General features: G+C 47.6%; 1 protein-coding gene across 11 annotated transcripts in view; it reads left to right on the forward strand.

Annotated features, from left to right (window-relative positions):
• Positions 1–16561, forward strand: part of LOC111249724 (uncharacterized) — a 126215-nt gene that overhangs the window by 93117 nt on the left and 16537 nt on the right. For 6 of the 11 annotated variants that reach the window (XM_022803975.2, XM_086985878.1, XM_022803976.2 and 3 more), the window contains one exon: positions 6051–8081. In XM_022803975.2, the coding sequence (XP_022659710.1) occupies positions 6051–8081 (2031 nt within the window). Of the gene's footprint in view, positions 1–3016; positions 5926–6050; positions 8082–16561 lie in introns of those variants that run through there. The other 5 variants (XM_086985873.1, XM_086985874.1, XM_086985875.1 and 2 more) reach the window with 1 other exon arrangement.

Below are 16561 nucleotides of genomic sequence, written 5' to 3' on the forward strand. Positions count from 1 at the left end.
AGGATGGTAAAGCAGGTGCTTTCGCTACTGATGCCATTGCCCCTGACGCTAATGCTGGGACTGTTAGCAAGCTGCTGCTACTGCTGCTGCTGCTAGTCTTAAGTGCTCATCTGAGACTTGCTCGTTGATGTTGATTCATCTATTGATCGAGTCGTCGCCGTAATCAAAAGACGTGTGAGTGAATATAATACGTGTTTCATGTTTTACATATGGTGCTGCTGTCTTAGTTTGGCTTTGCTTCAAATGCCTACAACTTTTTCCAGCGCGACACAAACCGTGTCTCTTACGCACGTTTACAGTGAGGATAGCAAGCGGGTTCTAACTAAATCGAAAACCCATTTCTGGGCCACGCAGAGCCGTTACCGTGTACTGTGGCGTCACCAGCCTTCACCGAATATGCTGAGTATCTTGCATGGCGCTAGTTAAATCGCCAAAAGACCGAAGGCCGGGGCGAAGACGTCGTCAACTTCGTCGATGCGTCTGTCCTGCTAGCGTTGCTGGATGACGGCAACAACGATTTTAGCGAAACTCTCGCAGCATTTGGTTCTTGGACTTCTGTCTTTCACCTCGTGCTTCTGGTCGATTTAGGTCCGCCCCGTTCGACATGTGTAGACCCAAGTCCAAACCCCTGAACTCACTATATGTACGAAATCTACATGGTTTGGATAAGTTATGTATGGAATAGCTCTATCGTATCGTTGACGACTCGGTATTTCTTTAGCATCATCGTCAACATCATCACTACCATTATCACTGGCGTCAGAGCGTTTTTAACATTACGAAAATCGACATCGAGAAAGTTCGCGTTGGCTGAATAGAGTTGACGGCAATACTGGCAAACGCTTTCAGGCCCAGGATCATCTACGATCCGCAGGAAACACGATGGAATCAGCACTAACTCAGATAATCAGTCAGAACCAGATAGACCAAAAGAAAGCAATCGACAAGAGGACTATACAGGAACGATAATTTCAGGCTAGTCATTTTTATGTATTGGCTGAAGGAAACAAGACCGCATAGCACAGAACAAGCTAGCATAACTCATAATAGACGATAAGAAGTACGAGCTGGTGCTCGCAAGAACCTTAACTCTAACTCAGCTTACCATGGCATTTACTCGTCTGGATCTGTGTGTATTGAATACAATTCAATAGGTGGTTGAGCTTTAGGGCTAAACTAATGGCAGAATTATTTGCTGTCTGATGTAATGTACATATGTAAGGTACCGTAGAAGATCTAATATTTGGGCGCTGTACTAGAGATTTCAGTCGTGTACTAGGAAAAAGATGAAATGCCCTCTACATGGTATCGAGCTTAACGATGTTTCGACGGTGGGCTAACTTAGATCCATTTGGCCTTATAGAATCCATTGCTTGATGCCCACTTAGTAGCTGAAACAGCCCAAGCAGCCAGATACAGCGGAAAAACTGCCCCCCAGCATTCATACATTGTTTGTATACAGTCCCAGCCAGATGATAAGAGCAGTAGCATCAACGGAAACGAGCAATTAGGAATGAATGGACCTAGCCTCGCTCGATGCTTATTTGCTTTTTTCGTTTCTGATTGAGTTGTTTTAAGCAGACTTCCTTAGCGAAGATACGTTCCCCCACCCCCCCACTCTTCAAATCACTCCTCTTCATCCCAAATCTAACCTGTCAAACGCCGTTGCGAACAGTGACATACAAATTCTCACAACAGCACTAGCAGTTGTACCCGTAACAGCATCAACAATTTCAAAGGATTTGTCGTGCCATGTTGTTGCCGCACCTACATCCAAACACACAGAGCCAATATCGAGCAAATGCTATTGCACGGATGTACATAGCCTCCCATTAGCCTAATTGTTTATTTTAATGTAGAACTTCTCTCAGGAATTTTGCGAATGAACTCATTGAAAAATCGACGGGTGGAAAGAGCGTTCGCTCTTTCGACGGTTGCACGCCGCTCGTACGCCAGAACCGCGTAGTCTTGGAGCAGTTCTAATGGTGGCGGCGGCGGCGAGTCGAATTGAAAAAGGGCAACAAAGTTCACCATATGCAGCAGCAGCGACGGCTTTCACCATCTGAAAGCTGTGGGCATACGGATATTGGTAACGCTCCTGGTCTTCCCGACCTCTGAGCTTTTCGATGATGGCGTAGTCGGTCGCAGCAGAAGTTGGAAATCGATCAGTGTCGTAGCGTTCCGCAGCATCTTCTCTAGCTGCTGAAGATCCTCGCAGTTGTTGTAGCTGTGACTACCGCTGCTGCTACTGCAGTTGCGACGTCTCCGTTTAGTAATCGTTAGATTGGATTGCCCTACATGTTCGCTGATAGACGTTGTCTATGTTCAGCGAATTGCTCGTAGGAGAGTTTTAAAAGATACGCATGCTAATAGAAGAAAAATAGGCAAAAGAAGAAGCACTAGCGAAAGGAAGAAAGGTTTTTTTAAAACAACTTCTGAACTTCATTAACGTGGCCACGATTGGACCGGTTTAGACAGCGTTGCGTTGCTGTTGCGCGACCATCACCGCCACTGCATCCGTCTTGGTCGTCACCGGCTTTGAAATATAGGAACTTCGTTGTCCTTCCTTCTCGTCCTCGTCGTCCCCACCGGTGAACCTATACTGTGCCAGGAGCAGCAAAGCAACCAGACAGGCAGGAGTTGACCAGGCGGCGCTCTAAGTCGGCGTCGAACTACCATCAAATCAGTAGCTACCGTCAACGATCGATCGTTGAATACGAACGAATGCGGCATCCTCCAGCAGCAATAGTGACAGCAGTGGCAGCAGCCGCGTCAGTAACAGCTTTTCTGCAGCTTTTCAGGCTGCTTCTTGCCGGCTTTTCGGTCGTTTTGCCCGTCGCCCTCGCCAATAGACTGCCGTAAGCCTGCCGAAACAGCATCTATAGGCAAGCAACTATAAACATATGAACCCATGCTTCCGTATATCTATATACGTTCCGATGCATATTTTTTACTTCTATGGTATATAGTGCACAGATGTTGTGCGCTGTACGTAGGCTGTATAGCCGGGCTATCGCGAATCGTTGCCGCCTGTTGGTCTACCTGCAGGCCAACAGGCCGATCGGTCGGCCTATTCACCGCGTCCCTACCTTCTGGTCGTACGCGTGATATCTAGGCTTGTTGCTTGATGCTCTTTCTAGCTGTTTCTGTTGTTCTGACTGCTCTCGCCGCTGTAGTTCTCGGGGCAGTTGATATCCATCCGCGCAAGCGTTTTCAACCAACGGGTGTGTGGTGTTCGAGTGACGTTGCTAGAGCGGCCGCGACTGCTGCCGGTCCTTCTACCGATTTGACCTATCGCGATGCGCGGATGACGTCCACGAAGAGCAAAGGGCTAAGTAGGTACTCAGGGCTACGCAGCTGTGTACTATAGTATAGTGGAATGGTTGCTGATTCGGTGCTGCTGGACGCTGGCCGGGGTTCTGGTCAGGGACTACGAAGCGGACGGCCGTAATGGTGACACCGGGTCCTACAAGAGATGCCGATTCCTCCTCGCGGCGACTATCGTCATCAATATGTATTTCTTGTAGTCAATGTATGTAATACGGGAAGACAATCGAATGTAAGATCTATGACTATGGAGGACAAGACACAGTTTGCGGCAGGACTAGTCGTACCCGATACCTAACTGAGTCCGCAATCTTCCTGGAACAGATTCAGTTCACTGGTAGATAGTTGGCTACGATGAAAATCGTGGGGTGAAAACAACGAGCGAGAAAGAAAACAGGGCAATACGATCCACTATAGAATGCTATTGAAGAAAGGAGGGCTAAATCGGAGTGGCACGGCAATAAGAGAATCGCGGTCCCGCCAGAGTCGCCTGCCGCAGTTCTCACCTTAGCCAGCGCCTGAAATCAGTTCGAAATATAGAGGGGCAAAAGAAAGATGGCTTCCCCAATGGTGAACGCAAAAATTGCGACAGTGGGAAACATAGTTGGTGTTTAGCGATCAATAAAAGGAGACAATTGAGGTCGCTCAAAAGCATCAACTTTAGAAGCAGTTCCTGATCGACAACCTAGCTATCGCAAGAAATGTCAGTTTTCCCTGTCTTTTATTCTTTACATTTCAGTTACGCGCTGAGTGTCATAACCTTAGCGAGACTGCGAGCTGATAAAAAAAAAAAGGTTTCTAGATTTCCGGGGCGTAGATTTCGGCAAATCATTGGTTAACAATGCATTTTGCTACGTAAGAAAGAGGAAAAGCTGTTTTTCTTTTTGAGAAAAATTCCTGCTGGTGTGTGCTTGCTAACGACGTTGCCTTGGCACGTCTATGAACCCTGATGGCATGAAGGCGGTTGATGCTCTGGCTGATACTGTCGTTATTCGAAAAGACTAGAGCGCCCAGAGATTCGAGGCATAGCTGTACAAAAGGGCCAGTATTGTAAATGATTGTCTAATCCATTATATATAACATTGATCCATTTTACACTACGTATTTCTATATACTTTTACATATACACTGTCCTTTAGAAATTTGTCATCCTGTACTCTGTACGTCACAGCAACCGCTCGCTAACAAACACACAATAATCTTTTGAGCTGTACACGTTCAACAGAGTTGACAAGTCATGCTGATTTATTATACAATGCACATCGTTAATAGCATACTGACTTCTGCAGCAGTAGCACCACTAGAAACGACGGCCAAATTATAAACCTCTGAATTTAGGCGAACTTTACTCCGCTTTGTAATGGTATTAGATCAAATCGGATGCAGTAGGTAGATGCCACCACGCCAATTCGATCGGTGCCGCAAATATCCAAGGTAGTACCACAGAAATATTGTGTGGGTACGCAACGAAGATTATCGATAGTTAGGTGATGCGATCTGTTCAGCTGTGACGTTTGTGTTGTTTCTGTGAGTGGCAAAGGGACGTCGTTCAATGTGAGAGTGGCATGAAGATTTACGATAGCACCGTTCACCAGCTAAAGGGGCAAACGCTATATTGTACTAGTAACATAAGTGATCACAAACGCAGTAGACGATACATTAGTGGTTGGAGAGGGAAGCTCCTATGAAAGTTGTTTGTTGTGCCAAAGTCCACATAGCGACGGACACACACAAAAATATACACACACACACACACACACACACACACACACACACACACACACGCATGCACGAAATAAGGCTCTTCGTATGATAGTGACGTGGGACTTCGAGTATAACGTTGATTAACGTTACACTCAAAGTATATTGGTATAAGTCTATGAGCGTGAGCCTTATGGTAGGTTTGGTAGCATTTTGTCAGACCACAAGATGTGTGAACGTGAAGCACTGAACACTCGTTATCACCTCGCCAATCATTTAGTGCATGTTTTTTTAGCTGGCAAACTATACGCAGTTTCTGCAAAATACGTTTAAAGTCAATGAAGGGAATGGTCTCGCCTGGAACCACCAGCAATTAGCGACGGTTGCAGGATCTAATATAGCCCTGGACTGGATTTAGGAGTGCGTAACTGCTAGTTATGTCAAATCACCATAGGTGGCATTTTCGGCGCCAAAACTACAAGGGGAAACTCCCCGCATACAAAATTCTCGCGTCAAACAAGAACAAGGAGAGTGTGGACACCCTAAAGTGTCATAGGATTTGAAACGCTAAACAGCAGCAATAGCAGATGCAGTGAGATAGCTTTTCTCTAGCTAAGCTTTAACAACTAAAGGAATTACCTCGTCGGGAAAAGTTAGAGAATTTGTTGAAAGAAGTAGCAAAATGCAATCGCTCATTTTTTTGTAGACCACTAATCTGTTAGCCGACACATAGATTTACCGGCATTGGCCACTAATTGTGTCTCCTTTCGTTCAGCATTCACCGAGCGGTTAATGTCCTTTCAGTTGTCCCTTCTGGAACAGGTCCATCTATCGCTATATTACACTGATTCACAGACCTGTCGGGGTAACGGGCTTGATACGAGCAATTTGGAGGGAGTAAGTGTAGGTCGTGTACTAATTGTTAGCCAATCGGATTTTTTTCCGCTCTACCATACAATCTGAAAGACAGCGTTCATGATGCAAGATGCTTATTTTTTTAAATTTTTTTGGCCTTCTTCCAGATGGAAGCTACAGCCGCCATGCGTGTTTGCTGCCCTTCGCCACCTCCTGAAACGTCAGCATTTACTTCATCAACTTCATCGCCTTTATCCAATGACACTGATGGCAATTCTACTACCACTAACAATTCTATTTTAATTTCCCCTAGCACATCTTACCCCGGAAAAACGCATACGCCACAATTAACGCCCAGTTTGGCCGCTGACAGCGACAGAGGGCCACTGTTGCTTTCCACGCGGCCCCGCCTGCATTCGCTACCTGTTCGTCTGCAATACTCTATCGACACCCCTGCAAATTCGTTACCCTCAACGCGTCGGGCTAGCGACTGGCTCTCAGACGTAACCGCCGAGAATGCCCAGTGGCTGAACCAGGTTGCCAACGATTTCGGAAATACGTGCAACGCCAGTAGCAGTAGCAGTAGCAGCATCGTAGACAAACAAGGGTTACTTTGCCCTCCCCCATCATCAAGCTTGACAGAGGAGGGGGCAGACTCGCCCCTGGGCAAGCGTCCCTCGGCGTTACAGGCTGCTGTTGCCGGAGGCAACAACTCCGCTAGCGATCCGGCATTAGCATCCTTTGTAGCAGCAGCAGGATCTGTCGCACTACCTAAGCGGCAGCAGGCGTCCGTGACTATCGCCATAGTCGACGACGACAACAGAGATTTTGAAGGCGACGACAAGAACAGCACCAATAAGAACTACTGTGAAGCTTTTTGGAGAAACGCTGGCACTCCGCCCCCAGAGCAACTCCAGCAGCAGCACGGCACCGGCAGTCACAGCAAAGAGAGCAACAGTTCCGTGCAGCAGCAGCAGCAGCAGCAGCAGCAGCATCCTCTCAACACGCAGAACTACCACATCCATCCGAGCGACGGCAACCAGCAGCGGCCACAGCAAGACCAGCCGCTACAGCAGCGCCCTCATCCAGAGCTCCAGCAGCAGCAACAGGACCGCCACTTGTCGACGGGTCTGAGACGGCTATCTTCGCACAAGTCGGCCGACTACCCAACGGAGCAGACGTCAGCGGTCCTCTCCGAGAGCGCCGTGCAGGCCACCCACACACAACAGCGGCAGCAGCACCAGAACCACCACCGCCGCCACCATCACGAGCTCCGCCATTCGCTATCGGAGGAGCAAGCTAGATCAGGCAGTGTCAGTTTCGCTCCGACACCGGGGTCGCGCCATCTGAATAGCGGTGCGGCCGGTGGTGTTGCCACCATTGTGGGTAGCCGTTATACTGTCAGGCGAAGTAGCAGCGGTGCTGTGTTGTTAAATAGAGAAAACCTTCAGTCAGGAGTAGGTCAGCAGCGCAGCCAGTCGCTGAACCTCGGAGGAATTGCGGTCGCCGACATTAGTTACGGTGAAGAACAACAGCAGCAGCAGCAGCAGCAGCAGCAGCAGCAAGCAGTGAACCCTGTTCAAACGCAGGTTCATCATAGTCAACAACAGCAAAACGGCTACCGTTCGACGTTCAAACCAGAGTGGACTCTGAAGTGGCCGTATATAGTGCGCTCAGCCAGCGGAGACCCACATGTGTTCTTTTGTGAGATTTGCAAGAAAACAGTGTCGTGCGCTCACCAGGGTCTGAGAGACGTCACCCGTCATTTGGAATCCAGTGGTCACCACACGATGAACTTCAAGATCAGTTTGCCCACGATGGCGACAGAGCATCCAGATTTGCTTACAGCGAGCTTGAGTCTTCAGGCGCTGCGCGATAGCGGGGAGCTCTCCGTAGTGACGACACCACCCCATGAGCACGACAGCGATGATCAGAAATCGGACGTGGCCTCGATGGGACCCCCGGCCTCGCCTCCGCCTGTTGCACATGCGCCTCTTCAAGCGACGCAGGCGATTGCCGCTGCAAATGGCAGACTTAACCCGGCCCTCAAAGACGTACAGTGCCCCATTTGCCTGAAGGTGTTCTCGCGCAAGTTCTCTTTAGAGATGCACTACCTCATCCATCAGAACCTTAAACCTTATACATGCCAACACTGTGGACGCAGCTTTCGACAGAAAGGAACCCTGATGAGACACAAGGTAGGTGAAATCTCTGATATCGACTATGATACAAAGGTCGAACTAGTGGGAAAAGAGTGTGAAGCAGGTATCCAGTGAGGGTTTTGGGCGAAGGGACGACAGGGTAGCTTCTAGCAGGCAACGAGGATTTTTAGGTCTTTGTTCTTGGAAAATAGACTAGTTTTCGGGTTCTGGGCGTTGGGATAATTCGTTTCGGGATACTTCAGTCGACTTTCAAAGATTCTTTTAAATAATGCTACATTGGCGCTACATTGGAGAGGAGCCATCGCAGAAGAACTCGCGCAATAAGTTAATTGAAAAGAGACGATGTTTCGGCGATACGAATGATGCGTTTTTATGGTCTTGTTTCTGGCGACTTCCCATCGTACTCGTTTACCACAAGGGATGTGACCTTCGGATAGTTGATTTGCTGCACTTGAGCCGAACTTCAGTTTGCAAGCGTTTCCTTCCTCAAAGAGATCTGAACAACTGATTTTTTAAGTGAGTAGTTGTTCTAATACAGCTTCTATCAACAGCTTCTATCGTCAAGAAGCGTAACGTGATGCGGAAACAGTTTACTTCTGCACCTTCCGTGTCCGAGATTAAACTTTATCCATTATCTTAAAGCGAACTCCTTGTCTTTGAACCTATCTCTGAAATCTTGAATCGCCAATTGATCAGAGCTCATATCCAGTCGACGTACTATCTGTTTAGCAGCGCTCGTTTAAGATAATTACGTTCGTTCAATGCGTTACAACGATACAAATGACCTCTGAATGAAAAGTCTAATTGAAGCTGTGGGCCCTCAAACTGACCACCCTGTATCCGACGTGTCCACAGAGGCCGATTTCTCATTGCGGAAGCATCGCTAATGAACCATTCGCGTACTATACAAACATAACTCTGTGCGATAAAAATTTCGATAAATTGTTTTCTGTATCCATCGTTGAAAGTCGTATGCCAAGATGTCATGTCTACTGTCCGGCGTGCGCACCTATCTTAAGCATGTGCCCTTAATAAGATTTGACAGCGTTCGTAATTGCTTTCACTAGACTTTCTAGCAACAGTTACCAGATCGCGCAACCTTTTACGGATAGATACATTTCTATGGTGAGAGCAATGCTTTACTGTATCTCCGGTGTAGCAAAGAATACGCTTCATAACAAGCCTATTATCCCCTCATGTACCTTTTCGTCTGAGCGCTGCTTACCGTTCCTACCTGCAACCGTTATCGGCAACGACCGAGGCCAACGATGCGGATACAGCCGAAATAGTGAATAGTGCGTGTCTGTAAATTTCCTCATGTGTTATTTTGTGCGTATGCGGCCATAATCGAACAGCGGTAGTTAAACAAACTGGGAAGCGGGTCGCTGTTCCTAGCACTCGTATTAGTGCCAAGACTACTGAAATACTTCACCTCTTAATTCTGTTCCTGGTCGTGATAGTGCTAAACGCGCTGCGTTTAGGACGTCTGCCACCTACGGGCATATTTAGGGGAAACGGGCTTTTAGTCTAGAAGCTCTAGCAAGGAAAGAGCGCAGGCAGTGTAGCGTAACGTGCCGCGCTCTTAGGCATGTTAAGCTACACTAGGCTTAAAAAACTCAAAAAGCAAGACGTCGACGACAGCAGTTGCTGTACTACTCTATTCGAAGTGGGAGGCCGGACTCATAAACCCGTTCAACACTGCGTTGAGCCAACTGCTTACTTCGTGAACTTTTGTTCCATTACATCTTGTATATATGCTGCTGGTATGACTGCCGATATTCTTATTGTAGAAGTTGTATTTGTACATGAAACTACGTGAATTTCCTTCGTGCATCATACAGTGCATGCGTGATTGGATACTCGGTACTCAGGGAGCTACAGAGGTGGGGTAAAGCTCATGGCCTTAGTTATCTGCTTGAATTATCTGTTTCTAGCCAATATCTGGCGCGCCTATTGTGGCAGCAAGTCAAGCCACCTCTTGTTGTCGACGATCCTTTCCTCGTTGATTTGTGCGACTCAATCGTAGCGTTCTGCCGCCGGGCACTACACTTCTGTGAGAGCGGGGGGGGGGGGGGGGGGCTTCGACCAACCTCGTACTGTCATGATCAGCACCATCAGAATCAACGTTCGCGTCATCGTCGTCGGTGCGACATGTCTGTGCGCTAAGGTACAGAATCCAGTTGTCGCAGAAGCATTTCGATGCCCATATCTCGGTTTTCGCCATTTCACTACTTCAACCGCCATTGCCAGTTGGTATAATATCGTTGATGCTGTTGTTTTTTCAGTTACTGCCGATGATTGCTAGTGTCCCGAACTCTATCTCTTTCTTAGCGATGCCTCGTTGTTCCAATTCGTGCTTCGGTATTGTAGCAGCTTTGTGAATGCTATTAATGATGCACACACACGTACATTTATATATATATATATATATATGTACATATGTGCACGTGTGTATACTGGTTTTACGGTTGCTGGCTGCACTCAGTTTAATTTTGTTCGCTTTGGAGGTCTTACGCAATCTTCGCCCGGCATTCGCCGTCCTTCTGCTGTGCGCATCCGCCTGTGCTTCGGGTCTCGCGACCCTTGTATTTCTACAGGAGGTATGTTCTCGAACCCGCGTCACTGGGCGTTTTACGGAGTGTTCTGCCCTTCGTAACGTCGGAACTTATAGGCACGGAGCGATGCATCAATGTATGTGCTTAGACGCTCTGGTGTTTCGGTGTATGCGTTGCCTCCGGATCTTTCTAGATTGTATCAGTTTAGCACTTTGATCTGATAGAGACGGAGCCTAAGTGTATTACATCAGATGTTCGGATACAGTCGGAGATAGTCAACAGGGGGCGAGGCCCCTTGAAAAAGGGTAAAACCTGTAGTGCACTGCAGCGCCTCCAAATTGACAAGGACGTCGTATTTGCGACAAGGCAACGCTGAGCCTGCACATGTACGTATGCGTCTCAGTGGCCTTCACCAGATATTGATTGACCCCTTTCCTATGGATTTAATGAGCTAATGTGATCTGCTATTGGTTAACACTGCAATAATATTTCATTGGACGATTTAGTTAAAAAAGAAGCAATATTGTGAGATCCAATCAGCTCACGGCTGTCTAGTTTTTTCAGGTAGTAATTATACGTCCTCTTGCCAATGAACGTATGCTACAATATGAAGTAAGCATACATCAGTGTAATGATACAACATTTTTGCGCCATCTGCTACAGAATTTCGGCAAGTTCAAGCACTGTGAGAAAGCAAACAGAAACGCTGAGCAGACTTTATACACCGGCGCAGGGGTGCGTCGGGCGAAGGGTCGGCCAAGAACTTTTATCAGCTCTTTGGATTCGTCAAGATTCCAGCGCAATAGACACGAGATATCAGCTTATACACTCGAAAAGTACCTTACTTATACCTAGTGTTAGCTAGCGTCCATACCGGGCCATCTACTTTGTACAAGCCGCCTGCCACTGCTGCGTAATAACAATATTGTCACGTTTAAGGTCCCAACGGAAATAGCCGAAAAGCAGCAATAATTGCAGCGGAATCGGTAACACCCACAAAAAACAGCCGGCGACGCTAGCGCCGACGTTTCAACAGCACTGGGCCGCCTTCTTTGCTATCGGCTAGTTCCTATGTGTATGTAGTGCTCCATGTAAGCGTATGAAGCGTGTAGTCGGTAGATCACTACCCTCCTTCCAATCCCCACACACCTGCCCGAACGCAACCAGGGATGCTACGTTCTGCGAATAGGTCTACTGGACTTCTTGAGCGACACATAATGATGATGATGCTCAAACTGTTACTGCTGCTGCAGATGCTGCGGCTGCATGGACTGATGCGATGAACGCTTCGGCCCGGCTAGTTAGGCAACTAACAGGATGACTGGCCCCCCAATCGGCCTGAAGGCCGCGGGCTGTTGCATTGTGAAGTTAAAAAGCTTTTTTTTAAAGCTGGCAAATGTGTTTGGGGAGTGCTAGAGAGACACCGACATGCTGGCGTTCGGATCTTCGTTCATCGATAGTCGGCGTTGATCTCTTTCCTCCCTGTAATTTCTGGCAAGGCCGAATGTGTTACGTGGATTACGACCGCTCTTAAGAGTTATTAGGGAACGGCCATGCCGTTAGCCACTACCCCTTGTTGGTTCAAGTAGCAAGAACTAGATTTCGTCTTCTTGCCGCTTGGATCTCTACCGCAGACTCTGAACCGGGTGATCGCTGTTGCTTATTGTTTGTCGGTTAGTCTCTCGTGGGATTGTGTCTCTGGTGTTTTAAGTTTGTGAAGGTCTCGGAGTTTTGAGATCTCGGGGATTGCTAGACTTCGCTGTTTGTCTTTATTATCCTTTGTTTGTACTCTGCAGCAGACCGGCAGGCAATGATAAGGAAGCTTGTTCGTGTCTGTCCTCAAGCGAATCACCGGTGCCGCAACAACGATATGAGCTATTTGGCCTGCATACAACGCTGAACAAGCAGTACGTCTAAAGTGTAAGCTCGCGAAGTGTCTCTGTCTGTGCGTACACGAAAATGTCAGAAGTGCTCGGAATTTCTGCGCAAATATTGCGTGGCTCTCTAACTCGTCATCATCAAGGTACAAAATGTGTTTGAGCAAAAGGGCGGTGGCAAATTCGACTCCAACGGTGCCCTAGTTCATAGGCGGAGTAAGCTAAAGGATCTAGATGCCTCTAGGCAATAACGCGATCGCTGGTGTTGATCATCACTGCATGCTGTACCCTGTGAGACTGCGTAGCTCGAATACATCCATAGTCATGCCATATTATCATGGCCAGTTTACATTTAATCTCAAGCATTCACAAACGTACCCGAATAGAATCTTCTAAGGGGTTCACCTCTACTTTGTATCCGGCCATAGAGCTACGTTGTGCAACCCCTAAGCAGTCAGCTGCCGTACCGTAACCTGGAGCACCAAATGATATTTTCGCTTCTGCATGCACTTACAACACGCTAAATTTGCTGCGGAAGAACAAGATAGTAAGTCATAGAGCAAAGCCCGCTTTGTCAAGTCGTCATCATATACAAAGATTTGACGCGCATCGTTGTGTCGTTCCTGTCTGGCTCACACTTATAGGCTCATAATTTAGGCTGAGATATGAAGGTTGGCTGGAGATACTCTTTTTATATGCGTGTTTTCGTAAAGTAGAAGCAATACAAGTGCCAGCTAGCAAATGGTACCAGTAAACAATTGGAATTGTTGGACGCGACGGCAGCATCGCTGAACAAACAATGGCACGGACATCAGAGCAGAGACTTCAGAAGTGTATATATATATATATGCATCAATTCCATTACTATCGTTGTCATATAAATAAATAGCTGTCTATAAACGTCGCTTTCGATAACTCCGAGTGAAATGACTCAATATAGGCGGGACCGTACTTCTGATAAGGTTCAAATATTTTCCTCAATGTCCGCTCCTACCGCTATTGCCGAGAAATGACAGACAGCTAGCTAGCTAGCTAGCGGTATCTGATAAGTTTTGTAAGTTGTCGAATATGTGCTAAAAGTATAACCGAGAAGAACCAAATGGGTCATTAAAAGTGACGCGTGTAAATGATATAACCAAGGACAAAGAAAGAGAAAAAATCGGCCTGTTTCGATTGGCAATTCGGTATTATTTATTCTCCTTTTCAAAGTGGGCGCTTGAATGTTTCGTCTCAATCTCTTTGCAATCGCCTGCATCACACAGAAGCATCCTCTATAGCACGAACACCGAGTTCTCGAAATGAACCTCGCCTTTAACCCGTTTGCTTTCCTTTAATAGTTGGCTAGTTAATGGGTAATTGTAGGCAGATAAGGTCCACTCAGTTAGCTCACCCATCAGTCTCTTTTATACTTCATGCTAAAAGTAGGTTCATTTTCTAGCATCGCCTCATTGCTATACATGGCTGCCTAATGCTTTAGAAGTCGGCTTCGTCGAACTGCTTTGTTTCGTACGGTCTTGATACGCACTCTTAAATTGCTCGCTACCTCTTCTTGTAGCGTTCAGTCGACGGTCTTCATATCCTTCGAAGTTGAGTTTGGAGGTTCGTGGAGTTGTACACCGCCCCAAGTTTGAGTTCCGTCTAAACAGCAGCCGCGCGACACGCTGGCGTTTCGCTGGTGACGGTAGCGACAGCAGCAGCAGCAGCAGAGGCGGTAGCGTGTTCTGCGCAACTATCGTCAGAAACGTTTGGTACAGACATTCAATGGCTTCGGCTTCGGCATCGATGGCCCACTTTGTTGATGATTGTACAATTTCAAGGTTCGATCCAAAGAAACCGTCCCATATCGATTATAGTGATTTCCCACTCAACGTAAATCTCCAGTATACTCCTATGCTACATACATAGGGACGCAAACATGTTCGTACATAGACACATCTGTTTAAGTATAATCGTACAGCTTATATGCCCTTGGGCAATTCGCCGTTATCATTGCCGTCACTTCGGTGACCACTTCCACAAAGTCGTGTTGAATAAATCTGCTCTCTCTTACTGGAGCTGGTCTTTTCATAGCGTCTCGATCCGCCTTTTACCAGATGAAAAGACTGCGAAAAATAGACGACTGTCGGACGACTAGCGTAGAAAAGGTGGCCGCCGACCGGCATCGTCATGGTACCGTTCGCTGTATAGGTTCTCCTATATTTCTACGGTATGGCAAATGCTCCCGGGCATATGCTCATCGTCGGCCAAAACCGCTTTTTCTGTCGTAGCTGGGCAGCACTACCAGCGTGTGGTTCATCTATGCGCTATCTCGCATATGGTCTTTTCTGTGGTCAGACAGTTTCACTCTTTTGGGGCGTGTCTGAAGGTGGTTGAAGACCCAATTTTGCATAGTCCTTCTCTCTGTAGGTATCTGTTTATACCTCTCGCTTTGTCTATATGGGTACGCTTGTCGACTAGGTGCTGTTATTTATTTCCTTTCGCCCTTCATCTTAACCAGCCCCATCTATATATATACATTATGCCTAATGCCGTATGCATCTCAGTACGCCTAGGCTTATCGATGATCGGTGGATGAAGCGGCGGTGCCATAGCGCCGGAGCTGGTTCATTCCGAAGCGCCCGGCCTAGTTCTATCAGGACCAACTAAGTCGAATGTTTCAGACACTAGCTGGTCCTACCGCGAACTGTTTACTGTCATCGGCCTGCATGCTGTAGGACTGTGCAGCAGGCCTACCGTAGGACAGCCGGCCATCAGGTCACCGCTAGCACCATAACCCCGTTAAGCATCCGAACATCGTAGGAGGCTGACTACTTCAGGCTGATTGCCCGTCGTTGATACCTGGAAGACGCCAAGATGCTGTGGCTGGTTCGTACTGGGTCGCTCTTCCTGAACTCGATTCTCGCCCCTCCCTGTTGGTCGTTCCGCTATGTCTAGATGTCTAAAAGTAACATCCATTGGTCTTCGTATTTGGGTGGTGCTTGTTGTATACCTGAATGGTCGCCGTTCGAGATCGATTGTTGTTTCGTACAGGGGAACATGGCACGAAAGCAGGCAGCCAGGCCGGCCGGTGTCTTGGCTGTGTTAAAACAATGAGTAGAAGTGATGGCCTTATTTGCGATGTTGTCTGTACTTAGATTAGTTGAATCACAGCTACCCAATCTTGAACAACCAACGTAAAAGCGACTACAGCGTTCCTTCTGCATTTCGTCTCACTTCTCCATGTTGTAGCGGCGGAGTTCTGCGAGCGGTTCTTCTTCGCGGTTCAAGTCCATCGTCCAGAGTACGTACAGTGGGCCTGCTCGTTTATTGCCGGCTGTTCCAATCGAATCGACTCCGCTCAAACCAATGGCGTGATACAGTACCTAGGCCATACTGTGACGCCGGTATGGTCATTTTCGTCAGCACACAAATGAAGATGACAATTCGCCGAAAAGTGCCGTTGACTGGATTTCGTTGTCATGATGACCCGCAACAACAACTATGATGAACCGCTACTAGACTATACCTATATCCGATTCCTTCATCGCTATCATAACCAAAACGAGTGCCACTATCCTGCACTGCGAACATTTACAGTCTGGCACTCAAAGCAGGCAGGCAGGCACCAAATGGGGAGCCAAACATTGGCCTTTTTACCCTGTTCAGCAACGTTAGGCAGACCCGCTTTGCCGTAGAATTCGTGGTGCAGCCGTCATCTTGGTTTCTTCTTTTCCAGGCCGCCGGCCACTGCCGGTCGCCCTTTGCTACAGTGGAATCCTGCCGCAAATTTTCAAGGCAAAACGTGGTGCCCTGAGAATGAATGCCTAAATAGAACGAATCTACCAAGCGCTTCTTGCTGCCAACTCTTAGGCCCGCCCACGAGTTTTGTTTGGCTTTCGTCCAAGCCACCGTCATAGGAAACATAGGAAGTCTCGGGAGTAACGAAGGCAATAGCTATTTCTTCTTTCGATGGGCAGAAAATAGGTAGGTGTAGACTGAGACGCCGTAATTTCTGCTGATGGATAATGCGGTTGTGGCAGTTGCTGTTGCGTGACATTCGACGCCACTTCGTCGTCCTCCCCTCTGATTCCTCTCCGCCGTTCAA

Source organism: Varroa destructor, unplaced genomic scaffold, assembly GCF_002443255.2.
Source record: "Varroa destructor unplaced genomic scaffold, Vdes_3.0 BEIS01000004.1, whole genome shotgun sequence".
Classification (NCBI taxonomy): Eukaryota; Metazoa; Arthropoda; class Arachnida; order Mesostigmata; family Varroidae; genus Varroa; species Varroa destructor.